Source organism: Platalea leucorodia (genome assembly GCF_965183815.1).
Source record: "Platalea leucorodia genome assembly, chromosome: 4".
Classification (NCBI taxonomy): Eukaryota; Metazoa; Chordata; class Aves; order Pelecaniformes; family Threskiornithidae; genus Platalea; species Platalea leucorodia.
Window position 1 is genome coordinate 114,090,925 of NC_138826.1, and position 15,201 is coordinate 114,106,125.

Here is a 15,201-nt window from a genome sequence, read left to right on the forward strand (position 1 = left end):
GCCACATAGCAGAGAAGTACTGACTTACAAGGATCAGAGCCTACATGTCAGTAATGACATACGTTTTGGTTTGGATCTATTAATTTGCAGGATTTGTATGTAGAATGGTGACTGTTACGCTCTGCTTGGTGCTGATAAGATTCCATCTAGGGTGGGCGATGGGGGATAAAAAAATTACACACTTGTATGAAGACACTTTGGAGAGTCTTGCATGATTTCAAAACATCTCAATAGCATTGTTCTAGGAAGAAAGCGTTTAAAAATAGCTCTTTCTAGACTGAGACAACACTGTAACAAGTTTTCATGTATTTTCAGAAAAGGGGACAATGGTCACTTGTTTCTGTCAGCTATCAAAGCAAAGGATAAGAGATCAACTTTAATTATCAAAAAGATGATGTTTTAAAAACTTATTTTTAGGTTGGAGAACATGGAGAGGGATATCTAGACATCTCCATTACTGAGCTTAAGAAAACATATGTATCTCTCCCAGATATACCTAGAACAGAGTAGTCCAAGTTCTTGTGTCAGAAGAGAAAGGTGGGATTGGTAAATTCTTAGTGTCTGACCTAGCCTTTATTTTTCTTTGTTAAAAACAGAAGCAGAAAAAAATTTAATCTACAAAAAGTGGCAAAACATTAAGGGATTGTAATGTAATTTGCTTATTGCAACAGAACAGTGTTTTTGGAGCAGTGGGAAGGAGAAAGGGAGGTTCGCCGTCAATGCAGCGATTGTCAGGGTTCTGACTGGGCATCACGCCAGCTTCTGTTCCTGCCTTAATTGTATTCCTGAGGAGCTACAACTACCTACCTAGATAAATTAGATACATGTAGCTTTACCCTTGTATTGATCAGGGCATAAATATGTTCCATTTTCAAGGTCACGTTTTTCTTGCAGTTTGCAAAGTTGCCTACTGAAAATAAATAAAACACCTGTTGAATTACAGAAAGAGAGTAATATTTTATTAAGAGCAGAGTGGGTATGTTAACTTAGAAAGATGAAGCATCTGCTAACAGTTTAGGTAATACATCTCTCTTAAAAGTGGTAAAAGGTGGAAAGCTTGTTTTCTAGCCTTTTTACATCTGATGCTTCTTTTACTTTCTTTATGATGCGGTGTTCAGGAACTTTTAGTAGTCTCATTTTAGTATAAAGTGTTTTCTACTACATTTTATGTTCATCAATGAAACCTCCTTCAGGTTCTTGTGCAATGATGTTTATATGTATGCCATTTCGTTTTGAATTAACACTGCGTTGATGACTAAAACTTTATGGGGACTAAGTGAACAGAGCAGTTATTCTGATGGCGTTCCAGTTGCGGAGCAAAAGGAGTAAAGCTCTCCAAGGAAAGTGGGCTCAAGGGCTGCTACAGAACAGGAAGCTTCTGTAAAAATGTGTACGATACTGCTCTTGTAGATTTTATTTTATAAAGATGAGACTGTTGAATTGCAGCCGCAGATAATCTTTGACTCATAATAAAGTATTTTGAAAAATATGTATGCTTTCCTTAAAGTGACAATTTTGAAGCAAGATAAAATCCTTTTGATTTTTTTCAAGTGTGGAAACCTCACACGGTTGTGGTTAACTGCACTGCAGTTTGGCTAAATGGAATGCATATGCTAAGCATATGAGAATGTAGTTTTAGAATATATTCTGTACAGGTAAAGTGAAAAAACATAGGCTGGGTAACTTTAATATGCAGCTTTCATTGAAAATACTAATAATATGGTACCATTCAGTAATTTTGGTTGTGTTTGTGTTTGTTTGGGTTTTTTTTAGCATAGCATTCTTAAGATTAGATATTTCCATCACGTCAGTCTGTTTTTTTTAAAAAAAATCACTACTGTGTTAATATTCTCACAACTTGCTCTTTCACTTCTGTATCGGGGTGATGCAGTAAAGATGCCAGTTTCTGAGCGAATGGGGTAGAGTCCCTGCAGAGTGTAAAGAAAATCGAATCTTTGCTGTATTGCTCCTGAATCATGGAGCCATCTCCGTTGTTCATGTTCTTTTTCAAGTTTGCTGCAAACGCCAGGGCTCTAAGCAGAATATCTCTGTTCATACAGGTGTCAAAAAGTAACAGCAATGACGGCACCTAGGATATTCCAGAAAAAATCCATACTTAATCACCAGCAGTAAGTACGTGTAACTAAGTCTAACTTAAAAAAAAAAGAAAAAAAAAAAATCTGCACCTAAACCATCTAAAACAGAAACCCTGTGGAATACCATAACTCTGTACGCTGTGAAAGCATGCCAGAAACTTGCACAGCACGCACATTTCCCCTTTAGAAAAGACTGGCTTGTGCATTAGCCTTCTCACAGGCTAATAAATGCTTTGTACTTTCAATCTCCAAAATGTGGCTGTCTGGAAAATTCCCATTTGGAAGAGAGGGGCTGCTTTCCTTCTCAATAATGTTGCTTTTGCTCTCTGCTGTCATCTGAATGTTTTTATGTCAGCACGTCTCATAAACAGAGAAAGGACAGACTTTTAACAGAGAACTGAATATTTAACTACCCTAATCTTGTTTTACTAATGAAAAGCTGGTAGTATCTGGACTAGCTTTGCTCATGGCAGATAGCTCAAAAATAAAAGCTGCCGTATGTTTTCAGAAACTGACTTTGGGGAGGGGGAGGAGGATGCAGCACCATCCCAGTCCCTGCCTCTTTGTTTTGGTGTGAGGAAAGGACAGAACTGAAATAAACCTGTATGCCAAGGCCAGCAATAGCAAATGGCAGATAGGGTTCTCCACAAAGACAGGCGTAAATGCACAGGGAAAGTTTACTTACAGTGCTTAGAGACGACAGTTTTATGGCTGCGTTTGAGGAAAGGGGTGGGGATTTCAGTGGAATTTGGTCGTCTTAGGTACAGTTGTTAGCTATAGAAACAGCCGTTGAGAAGGATCATTTACAGTACTGGTTCTATTGGATGTTTGTACCTGGACTTCAATCTATAGACTGACTGCGTGTCTGGAAATGAGGTTTTGGGTTTGGTTTTGAAACTTATCAAGTACCTTCTATATATTTCATCCACAAGGTCATGGTACTATCCCTTTGGTGGAAAGGGAAGAGCCTTCTGCAAGTTGTCACTGATGATGTGGAATGGTACGCAGGAAGTATGACCAACTGCCTTCAAGTGCACAGGCCCCGTGACTCGCCCTCTGCAAGTCCGGTATCTGTATTACGCTACACTCTGGAAGAAAGCTAGCTTGTGAAAGAATGCACACTTCTAGCTACTAATTTTAACCAGGTACTGCCTAGAATTTTATGCTGGAGTTGCATATATACTTCTAATACATTCAAATTCTTCTAATGCATGAACGTATCTACACACATACATGTCTACAAATGCTAAAAATATAATGAAACAGCAAGAACCTTACTTGAGCTCTGAGAAGATGTCTTGTCATGGCTGGGTTTGCAGATAAGTTCACGAGTACTTTCAAAACTTGAATCTGAAATGAGGAACGTACAAGTCCATTGCAAGCTCCAAAACCAGTAAGTACATCAGTAACGGGCATCAATAATGTCAGCCTTGACTTGGAGAGGAAAAGGTAGAATGGGTCAACTAACATCTTGAGTTGTACACTTCAGTCTTTGGCATAGGAAAAAACGGAGCTTACGGAGTCACTAGCGTGTATGTACTAAGTGTAGATATTTTAGAAGCAAATTCAGTTTGCCTTAAACATCAAAATAAGGCAAGATCTTGCAGCAGGGAAAATACGGAGTATTTTTAAAATATACAGAGGACGGGTAAGTACTGTATTTAAAACGTGATCAGAAGCATATAGAAACACACCTTTGTACTTTCCTGAACCTCGTGACACTAATATTTTAACTAAACACTACGAGAAGACCAAATGGTGTTTATTGTACTTAAGTAAAATAGGTCTGCTGAGTTTAGTGGAGATTTGTGTTTTGGAAAACTAGTTTTGAGCTGATAGAGCAACTGAGTACATTGATATTGATGGCACTGTGACATCTTGAATAAGCACTGAATTTGGTCCCTATTTGAAGCTTTTCTCTTCTTTCAATATTACAATAATTGACAAATAAGCGCAGTTTCCCACTGCAGTCACTAGGGTTGCCAGAGATGCAATAAGCATAAGGGAACAGAAATCCAGAACTGAGGTAATCGCTGCTTGGCATGTTTCCCTAGAGAGATTCATGCATCGGTGAAGCCTTTCATGTGCAGATCCTCCTTGCTCTGTGATGCAGCAGCAATGTTTAGCGAGCAGAAGAGAATTCTGGAGTTGCTATAGCAAAGGCGTAGGACAATAGCAGTGCACACAGCACTGGTTTGGTAGCCCGGTGGTTCCACTATCAATTCCCTTCCTCCCCTCTTTCTGAATTTACACTGAGAAAGTAATATAGATCCATATTTTACGGATTTTATGTACTATCTGCTATCATTAATGAGTATTTCATTTTTCTAAGCACAGTCTAAACCATTTTACAAAAACAGTAAAAAGGAGGCAAGTAAAGCAGCTTCATAAATGGTTTGTAACAATACACTACCCAGTACCTGTGTCCTTTCCGTTCCTTCTGAAAGCAAATGAAGAAAGCATGGAATTGAGTTTATCATCTTATGGTGGTAGTCACTGGTAACAGACATATTTGTCAACAATCTGAGTCCAGCTAGCTGCAGATCAGAGTTCAGGGGAGCTGACTCAATGTTCCTACAAACTTGCGTAATATATACCTGGGGAAAAAAGGAAGGAGATAAAAAGAGAAGACATTTTTTGATGCAAGCAGATTTTCTATTCACAAATACTATCAATCAGCAGCCTAGCCACAATAGCGTAAATACCTCTTGAACGCTGCTGGTTGAATACATAAGCTGATCAAGGTTCTTGGAAACAAGGACTTTTTTGTTTTGTTTTGAATATATTCAAACATTCTATTGGCATGATAGAAGCAGACGTTACAGTGTTATGCTCACTAACCTTCCTGAAGCATAAATTGCTCTGAAAACCCAAATTGCTTTGACTCTGTCTCAGAAGTAGCACATTTGCTTTATGGAGTTACTTAAACAATCACTTGCAGCAACCAACACCTTAAATGTTGATGTCCTGGTTTCAGCTGGGATAGAGTTAATTTTCTTCTTAGTAGCTGGTAGAGTGCTGTGTTTTGGATTTAGGATGAGAATAATGTTGATAACACACTGATGTTTTGGTTGTTGCTGAGTAGCGCTTACACCAGCCAAGGACTTTTCAGCTTCCCCTGCTCTGCCCGGTGCACAAGAAGCTGGGAGGGGGCACAGCCAGGGGGCTGACCCAGACTGGCCAAAGGGCTCTTCCACACCGTATGGCGTCATGCTCAGTATAGAAACTGGGGGAAGAAGAAGGAAGGGGGGGGACATTGGGCGTGATGGTGTTTGTCTTCCCAAGTAACCGTTAGGCATGATGGAGCCCTGCTTTCCTGGAGATGGCTGAACACCTGCCTGCCCATGGGAAGTAGTGAAGGAATTCCTTGTTTTGCTTTGCTTGCATGTGCAGCTTTTGCTTTCCCTATTAAACTGTCTTTATCTCAACCCATGAGTTTTCTCACTTTTACTCTTCTGATTCTCTCCCCAATCCCACCGGGGGGGAGTGAGCGAGTGGCTGTGCGGGGCTTAGTTGCTGGCTGGGGTTAAACCACGACAGTTGAGAACAAGCTAAGGACAAGTCTTGGAATGAAATCCCTTCTTCCAACCACGTGGCCCATTCACTGGAGTACTCCTCAGGAACAGTGATGACAACTGCCATTAACAACTACTTTTTACCAAATTTTCTTCTGGATGACAGTGTACAATGAATTTTGGAGTCCTAGCTAAGAACTTTGCCCTTACCAAAGGAGTTGTTTTCTGCCTATATGCCTATACAAATATTTGCTCTTGGCAAGCACTACTTTAAAAAACAGCTGCTCAGCACTAAAGATGCCACAAACTACTACATACAGTCAAACTGCCTTTTTATCAAGCTAATGAAAAAAGTAAAAATCTTCAAATCTGCATCAGCTCACTGCTTGCACACTTCTTGATCTATTGAGTAATCTGATAACATCCAAAGTGGATGCTTTTTTGCTGATTTGTCCCTTCACATCCGTACCATCTACTATATTTACCAGCAGGACTTGTTATCATTATTATACACTATTCTTTTAGGATGAAAGTATCACCCTGAAAAATTGGTCTCATACAAACCCAGGGGATCAATTACTGTTTTCTTCTCCCTTGCCTAAGGAGTCATGCTAAGTCCAGTCTACAATCCATCCTATTGAACAACCACTGCTGATGTTCTAGACACGTTTGGAAATCATCTTGCCTCACATAATTTCACTATAAACTTAACAGCACAATCTCTGTTTAATAGCATTTGGTGAGAGCTGAACACAAACTGCCTAGTTTCCTAACAGTCTTTTAAAAAAGTAAGTGCCAGTGATGCAGTGCATTTTTAAGTTATCCGTTTGGCCTTGGGATGCACATATCATCCAGATCTGCTGGCTTTTATGTCCAACCTCAAAACATTTTGGCATCCTGGCTTGTATTTGACAAATATGCTGAAAGCCCTGTACTATCTCCTGTGTCTCAATTACTTTGATTCTTCCCTTTAAGAAACTTACCTGTATCTCTTCCTGATTTTTAACATTCATACTCAAATTATTAAGTGCATTTAGTGCTTTTTCTTTAACTTTGGGAACGCAATCTGAAAGCATCCCTCCAATAACAGAAAGGCCATCCAAATTTCGGATTATATCCTGAAATATAAATCAGATATTTAATAAGATTATTAAAAAATCAAATTAAACGCTGAAGGCTTTCCTCAAAGTTTCCATTTTAATGCAAATGGGATGTGTAAATGAAGACTTCCAGAATAGACTACCCTTTTTAAAGAGAGACCGTTAGCAGATATTGCTTTATTGCTTCCATTGAAATTAAGAACAGCCCTGCTTAGGGCCAAAGTATTATTTGACATTATTTGACAATGGCACAACACCTTTACTTTTAAAATCTGGCCTGCAAAGCATGCTTAAAGCATTTTAGATTATAAAGAATCAAAGGTAATTATTGCATAATGAGTTTATAGAATAGCTGAGCCAGGTCACAGTACCTAAAAATCCTGACTGAACAGAACAGAATGTCAAGATGCAGCTTTATATTATTATGAGTAGAAGTTCTAAAACTTTATCTTTCTTTTCGATTACATTTGATTTTTTTAAAATTTTTTCTCACTTAGACGCTAACCATCAATAAAAAAAACATATACTGTTCCCAAGAAAATGAAAAATGGGCCAGTGGGCCTTGGGATTCAATTACATTCTGTTCTGAGAGATTCATATTAAGAACACAGTTTTGAGAAGCCAGAATATACAGCTGTCATAAATACCATACAAAAAGGAGAACAAACAAACAAAAAGGGTGGGACCCTGGAGGTTAAACCTTTACAAAGGCATGAAGATCTGCATCCAGCTCAAAGTTTTTCTGCATCATATTTCCAATGGATTCCAAGACACCTGGATAGTTGGCAAGCTGCTAAGATGTAAATGGCATACAACTTCGTAAAGATAAAATATTAAATTATCTCAGTAAATTTCAGATATGATCCTGAAAGTATTTTACCCTTCTCCAATTCAACCCTTTCATTAACATAACTGTAAGCCACAAAAGATAAAAAGATACTTAGACCACTTTGAAAATATAGAATTCTGTACAGACCTTAAGTTGTACGAATATTAAGCTTAGATTAATTTTGTGAAGCTGGTAAATTATATTATTCGGGCTAGCAGAAATTAAGGCATAGACATAAAATGGATTTTAGAACAGAAGCTATCGTAGCACTCAGTCCTGTGTCACTCTTAAGCAAAACAGCACCTCTCCACACTGACGGGTATTGAAACACTGTTGTTTTCTACAGAACAATACTTACTTGATTTACAGAGAAGGCAGCACTGTTGCCGAGAGTGATTAAAGCTTGCTCTTGAATTAATGGATCATCTGTGGCCTGGAGCAAATAAATAAGTTTCTGTAGAGCATCGGCATTCATGGTATGGGTTGACACTGGAGGACTGTTGTCTGTCAGTATTTAAAAATGAAATACTTGACACCAAGTTTGAGACATTTCACTTAGTTACCACTTAACGTTTTTTACAAAGCTGAGGTTTAGCTCTCAGTTGTAGGACGCGTTGTTCTAAGTTTGATTGTACCCAACCATCATATCACGGCAAAAAGATTGTGTTTTACAACAGCTGGACTACCATCCTTTTTCCCCCGAGTCCTCTGACTACCTCTTTTCAAAGTAGGAAATAAAAGGGACACGTAACAAAAGCTTGGGGTATGTTACTATTTAGTTAACCAACGGCAAGCCTCCCCTTCAAAATTATTAGGAATATTCACCAAATACTGTAACTTTTTTCCTTGTGTTGCCCGAAATGAAATGTGGAAATCTGTCAGGACACTGTAGGAAAAGAAAATAAAACTTCCGACTCGCAGACTACTGCTTCCAGAAATAACGATAATGACGTTTTGCCAGCACCCTGAGGTCCTTTGACAAAGTAACAGCCACAATGTTAAGAACAGCGTCACTTGGCCAACCGAGGAAAGCTGTTCTGAGTCAGAATGATGTTATGGAGTACCTGGCTTTGATAAAAGGGTGACACAAATGCCATCAAAGACCATTTTCAGCCAGGTTGGAGGCAGAACTATTTAGCTAGCTGAACAGCCTGAAGATCTATGACTACTGAACTAGTCATAGATGACTCGAGATGACTTTTGAGAAGCTAACCAGTCCTTTATAATTCCACGTATTTGCTGCCGCCACCTCACCAGGCAAACACCACAGCATTCTTTGGGGGGGGAAAAAAAAAAGGGGTCAACGTTAATGATGATGAACTAGCCTGGAAAACAGAACTGATTTTTATCTTCATCTCACCCTCACCTAGACACTTTGTTTAGCTTTGAATTACAGGGGAACATAAATAACTGTAATAAAAAAATAGCAAATCAGCCCGCTAAGTAAATACACTGACTGGACATACGCTTCAGGGGACTTAAAAAAAATAAATCAGGCTTTTTAAAAAATAAAGCATGCTCTAGAGTCCTTCAAAGCGGTACCGGCGGGCCGCCGGGCAGCACGGCGCGGCCCCCCCGCCCGCAGCCGGGCTGAGCGCCCCGGGCCCGGCCGCGGCTGCGCGGGGCCTCCTCCGCCCTCCCGCCCCGCCCCGCCCCGGCCGCGGCGCCCGCCCGCCCTGCGCCTCACCTGAGGGCGGGCCCCGGGCGGCCCCGGGCGCTGCCCGCCGCGCCCCCGCCGCCAGCCGCCACAGGCAGTAGCAGGCGCCCGCCCCGAGCGCGATCGCCGCCGCTCTCGCCGCCGCCCCCCGCGGCTCCCCCATTTCCCCCGGCCGCGCCGCCCGCCCGCGGAAGCCGCCGCCCCATCCGGCGCGGTTGAGGCCCGGCCCCCCGTCCCGGCCCCCCGGCCGCGGGGCCCGGGCGCTGCGCGGGGCGCCGAGCGCGGCAGCGCGGGGGGCGGCGGGGGGCGCGGCGAGGCGCAGATCCTCCCAGCCACCGTGCGACGCAGCGCGGGATTGAACGGGAAAAACGGCGCGGTCGGGGCGCCCGCGGTCGGGGCAGGCGGCTGCAGCCAGCGACCTGGGAGGACAACAAAACCGCACGTTTTGTAGCTACTGAGCTATTTGGAAAGACGTCAGTTAGATCACACACCCCCACCTAAAAAAAATCTACTTAAAAGTTTCAACAAAACACCCCAACATCGCCTCGGGGGTACGTGTACCTGCTAGCGCCGCCTCTGCTCGCTGGCTTTAAGTACCAGCGCCGGGCCGCGGCGTCCCGCCGCCAGCGCGGCTGCCGCCCTGGGGGGCGCCGGGCGGCTCTGGGGGCGCGGGGCCTCGGCCGCGCACACCGGCAGCGGCGGCAAACGGCGGTGGCGCTGAGCGCGGCTGAAAACCAGGCGCGGGGGCAGAGCCAAAGCCCTGGCAAGGCAAGGAGATCCCGGGGGCGCGGGCTGGCAGGGCCCTCCGGGACCGCGCGGAGCAGCCGCCGGTAGATGCGGCGCTCCCGTACGGGAAAGCCTTTCTGCCGCTCCTTGCCCCGCTCACGGGGCGGCAGCGGGGGGCGCAGGGCGGCTCGGCCCGGCCGCCTCCAGGCCGCGGGCCCGTTGCTACGCGACCGGCGCTGGGCCCAGCGCCGCCATGGCGTCCCTCAGCAGCGCCAGCCCCGAGCTCCGAGCGTACTTCAGCCGCCACAACCTCCTCGGCGTCTACGAGGTAACGGCGGCGGACCCCGCCAAGGCGGGCGGCTGACGCGTGGCCGCCCCCCGCTATAGCGAGTGGGGGAGGCAGCCCTCAGCCGCCCCTGGCCCTCCGCCGCCCGGCCGGCCCCCCCAGCTTGGTCGGCAGCCTGCGCCCCGCTGGAGCCGGGGGGACCACAACCTCCCCGGTAGCAGCCGCGGGAGGGAGGCGGTCGCCCGCCGAGGGGCCCCCCTCGCCCCTCAGCAGGGCCCCGGTGCCGGCAGGTTGGGTCCCTCAGCGCTGGCCAGGCTATCTCACACCCCTGACTGCTGATGTGGGGCATGTTTTTGTTGTTCTCCTGTTGTTAATAGCTTGCTTCAAACACTTTCTGAAAACTTTAAAAGTAGAAACAAGATGGAAGAAGGTAATTCTGCTTCTTAATCCATATTTAAACTCAAACGATGACTGAAATGAAGGCAAACACAGTGAACCACACTGGCACCTTCTCCTGGAGAAACTGGCTGCTCATGGCTTGGACGGGTGTACTCTTCACTGGGTAAAAGACTGGCTGGATGGCTGGGCCCAAAGAGTTGTGGTGAATGGAGTCAAATTCAGTTGGCGGCCGGTCACAAGTGGTGTTCCCCAGGGCTCAGTACTGGGGCTGGTCCTGTTCAATATCTTTATCAATGATCTGGATGAGGGGATCGAGTGCACCCTCAGTAAGTTTGCAGACGACACCAAGTTGGGTCTGCTGGAGGGTAGGAAGGTCCTACAGAGGGACCTGGACAGGCTGGATCAATGGGCCAGGGCCAACTGTATGAGGTTCAACAAGGCTCAGTGCCGGGTCCTGCACTTGGGTCACAACAACCCCATGCAATGCTACAGGCTGGGGGAGGAGTGGCTGCAGAGCTGCCTGGCGGAAAAGGAGCTGGGGGTGTTGGCGAACAGCCGCCTGAACATGAGCCAGCAGTGTGCTCAGGTGGCCAAGAAGGCCAATGGCATCCTGGCTTGTGTCAGGAATAGTGTGGCCAGCAGGACCAGGGAACTGGTCATCCCTTTGTACTTGGCACTGGTGAGGCCGCACCTCGAGTACTGTGTTCAGTTTTGGGCCCCTCACTACAAGAAGGACATCGAGGTGCTGGAGCGTGTCCAGAGAAGGGCAACGAAGCTGGTGAAGGGTCCAGAGCACAAGTCTTATGAGGAGCGGCTGAGGGAGCTGGGGTTGTTTAGCCTGGAGAAGAGGAGGCTGAGGGGAGACCTTATTGCTCTCTACAGCTACCTGAAAGGAGGTTGTAGCCAGGTGGGGGTCGGTCTCTTCTCCCTAGTAACAAGGGACAGGATGAGAGGAAATGGCCTCAAGTTGCGCCAGGGGAGGTTTAGATTGGACATTAGGAAAGATTTCTTCAGCGAAAGGGTAGTCAGGCACTGGAACAGGCTGCCCAGGGAGGTGGTTGAGTTTTAACTACAGAAGTACCTCTAGATTTCAGCTGGATACTTCCCTCCTTTTTGAGCGCTGTGGGTACAATCTGTGGTTTTTAATGGCCTTTCAAAGGTAAAGATAGCAGTGGACCACGTTTCAGATATTGGTGCATTAGATATTTATCGGCCCAGGAGTAAACTTCCATGAAATGTTAAGAGAGTAAAACTGTTTGTCACAATGTGATGGACTGTGGGGGAAAAGGAGTTGGTGGGTTTGCCTTCAGGATTCTTAGATGATTTTCTGTATTTCTTTAGTTTCCTCCCTGTTCATCTCTGTCACATTCACCTCTGCCTGTTTCAAAATCTGCAGCAGCTGTTTTTCAGTTTCCTTGAAACAAAGAAAGGCACAATGCACAAACACAAGTTTAGGAGATATCCTGGTACTTTTAAGCTACCAAAAATAGGCCCTGTTTGCAAGCAGCTATTACAGCCAGGATTTCCATGGAAACATTAATAAAGAAATCTTGAGCCAATTAGAATAATTATAGAGCAGCACTGCCACGCAGACTGAGTACCTCTCCTGAGAGCCTGTCTCTTGATCATTCCCTGTTTTTTTTAAGCACAGAAAAACAAAAGGTAAGATGTATGTGTGTGAGGTGTATTTTTTGCTTCAGCAGTTCAAAAATATCTCATATTTACATTTCCAAGCAAAAGTTATAAATACCTTTATAGCCACACTGGCATTAAGTTAATAAACTGGAAATGAAAGAATTAAGGTTAAGATTAAAGGGAGTTTCTTAAAACCAGTTAGAAATTAGCCTGTATAAGATCTTTTTATAATTTTTTTCTTGTTTCTTAGAGGTCGGTGCTTGCTGATATCTAGCCATACTTTTTGTTTTATTTTATTACATTTTAATTTCTTTATGAAGTTACAGTATGCTTGGTGTGAATATAAATGAGATGATACTGGTCCCTGTATTAAGGAACATCAAAGCTAAGCGGAGACCTGTGAACATTTATACACATATTCTTAAAATTAAGGACATCATAGAGTTCTAAAATGGCCATTTGCTTAAGTCTTTTTATGATTAGGTTGTGGTTTGGACATGGTCCAAACACAGTTGGAGTCCAAATAATCGAGTCCAAATAATTTGGGATTCCCTGCTGTGTCTGAGTCTTTCATTCCTGTCTGATTTCTCTCTTTCAGTTCTCATCCAGATTTACTTTTAAACAGCATCCATAAAAAGTCAGGCAAACTGTAATCCTGCAAATACGATGTGTATGATGCCTTTCACTGTTGTTAGTAGCTGTATTCTTACAATGTTAAAGTTAAATATGGATGCAGAGCTAGCTTAAGATTTTTCTGCTGTATGACCCAAATGAATTTTGCCCTGAAGGGTACATGGCTAAAGCTGTAGGAAGAGGAATGGAGTTATGGCTGGAAGAGAGAAGCCTTTGAGAGAAGCCAGGCTTTCTACTCTGAGTTAGTGGAAGGCTGAAGCTCATGGCCAGTCCTGGCCTCATCGTGTGTTTTGCACCCCCTCCTCTTTTCCTCCTCTTCTCCTCGTGGGAGTAGCAGCAGCAGACCAGACTTTCTGTGTCTCTGGAAAAGACAAAGTTGACAAGCATTTTGTCACAGTTTTCCGTCAGTTTTGTTGTCACTGTTAATTGGCTGCTTTGGGCTGCTGCCCACCTTGCTACAACTCCTCCTGGGGATGGCAGGCTTTTACTGTCTTTGTCAAATGCATCTGGTTTTAGAGGGTAGTCTTTTATTGAGGGTAGATATGAAATAATAATATTTAATATTTATAACACTGCATTGCCATTTAAGCAAGGTGTTATGGAATAGCTAAAATGTATAAATGGTAATGTAATTTGAATATACAGTGAACAGCACATCTTCAGCACTGGAAGTACGAGGCTGGGAAATAACACACATCTGTAGCAACAAATCAAGATAACAAAGTTCATATCTTTCTTGGTAATTTTTTTTTTTTTATATTGATCTCACATACTATTTCTTGTAATAGTCATCATCACCGTAATGCTTAGAAACCTAGGTAGTGACTCAGGATATTATGTTGTGCTAAGTGCTGTACGTTTATCAAAAGGTGTTCCCTGCCCAAGTGCCTTATAAGCTGATGGTGTGTCAGCAAATGGACATAAGAAACAAAAATGGGCATGAAAAACACAAGGACATGGTAAGATTGTTATTGGTGAGCAGGGAAAGGCAGCAGTCACAACACATCGAAACCAGCCATAGTCAAGGGCTTTTATCCAAGCTTCACAGAAAAGAGAGTCTTTGCGGAACCTATTTAGTTAATTTTTTGATATTCAGTGGTAAAACATACAGTCTCCTGATTTTAGTAGGTGCTTCTGGAAGAGCACTGCACATTATGAGGACCTGCAAGAAAACAACAAGAGTTGTTAACAAAACTACACCCCATGGCATCTACTGATTCTGGGTAGCTTATGGGGTTTGGGAGAATCATTAAGTTTAAAGCTTGTTATAACTCTAATAGATTACTATTGGCTAGATGCTGTGTTAATTTGTCCAGGACTAGGAGTAAGAGAAAATGATGAAAATATACCACTGCTAAGTATTTTTGGTAAAAATGAATATGTTGTGTTTAGATTACCTGATTTTTGAGGCATAAACTTACATCTTGAAACTTGTTGCTTTGGAAAACCTTATAGACCAGATATGGGTGTTTCTTCATCCTCTTGGGGAATATTTTCTAAGGCACAGTTGATAGTCATCATCCATGCCACCCAGTAATGCTGTCTGTTTGGTGTTGGAAGTAAATGGAAGTTACTGTTGTCTGTTAACATCAACAAAACTATAGCTCTGTGTACTGAGGTCATTTCAATGATGAAAAAACATTATAGCTGAAGAGTTTGTAAAACTTGTTTGGTATCAGTATCAAATATTTTATTTTATTCAGATGATGAATATGATGATTCTCAATAGCTCTCTTTCACACATGAGTAAGGAATAAGAATATACATATGTAGGTATGAATGTATTTTTAACAGTTGCTAAATGTACACAGGAAGGGAGGCTAAAAACGGTTCTTCAATTACTAAGCTTTAAACTGAATGCTGCACAATTTTAGGACTTTTCCTTTGTGAACTTTTAAACAACAGATGAGCTTTTTCAGATGGATGAATAGAAGCAGTTCATATAAAGCCTGACCTAAATATTTAATTCTAGCCTGATAACTTAGTTGCACTGTAGCAATTTTGTTAATTTTTTTTTTTTTTTTTTTTTTAATACTTGCTTGGTAGTTGGTTAGCTGGGCGTTGTGATGATATGTGACTAATGATCATTTGATGTAAGAGTATACTGTTAGTTGTTTAACGTTATGAATAAATAAAATGTATAGGTTAAGAAAAATTGTCGATGGACTCTTTCAGATTGTTGAGAGTCTTGTGGAAGTCTAATAGAAATAGTCAGACTTGTACAGATTCGGCTTAATTGTTTTCGGTTTTAGACCTGGCCCAAGCATCACTGAAGAGAATTGCAAGACCAGGTGTTACAATGCCATCCTTATTTAAGTTTTATAA

The 15,201-nt window shown here is 43.1% G+C and overlaps 2 protein-coding genes across 2 annotated transcripts in view; one reads left to right on the forward strand and one right to left on the reverse strand.

Annotated features, from left to right (window-relative positions):
- Positions 1–1,758: 1,758 nt before the first annotated feature.
- Positions 1,759–9,360, reverse strand: ARMC10 (armadillo repeat containing 10; the record flags this gene model as incomplete). Its single annotated transcript, XM_082311093.1, has 6 exons — positions 1,759–2,089; positions 3,375–3,446; positions 4,517–4,693; positions 6,595–6,729; positions 7,899–8,044; positions 9,228–9,360. 6 exons carry the CDS (start codon positions 9,358–9,360, stop codon positions 1,835–1,837), a joined length of 918 nt encoding a protein of 305 aa, XP_082167219.1. The 3' UTR covers positions 1,759–1,834.
- An 816-nt stretch (positions 9,361–10,176) lies between these two features.
- Positions 10,177–15,201, forward strand: part of FBXL13 (F-box and leucine rich repeat protein 13) — a gene marked incomplete at its 5' end in the record, with an annotated part of 95,678 nt that continues 90,653 nt past the window's right edge. The window contains one exon of the mRNA XM_082311338.1: positions 10,177–10,251. Within this exon, the coding sequence (XP_082167464.1) occupies positions 10,177–10,251 (75 nt within the window). The remainder of the gene's footprint in view (positions 10,252–15,201) is intronic.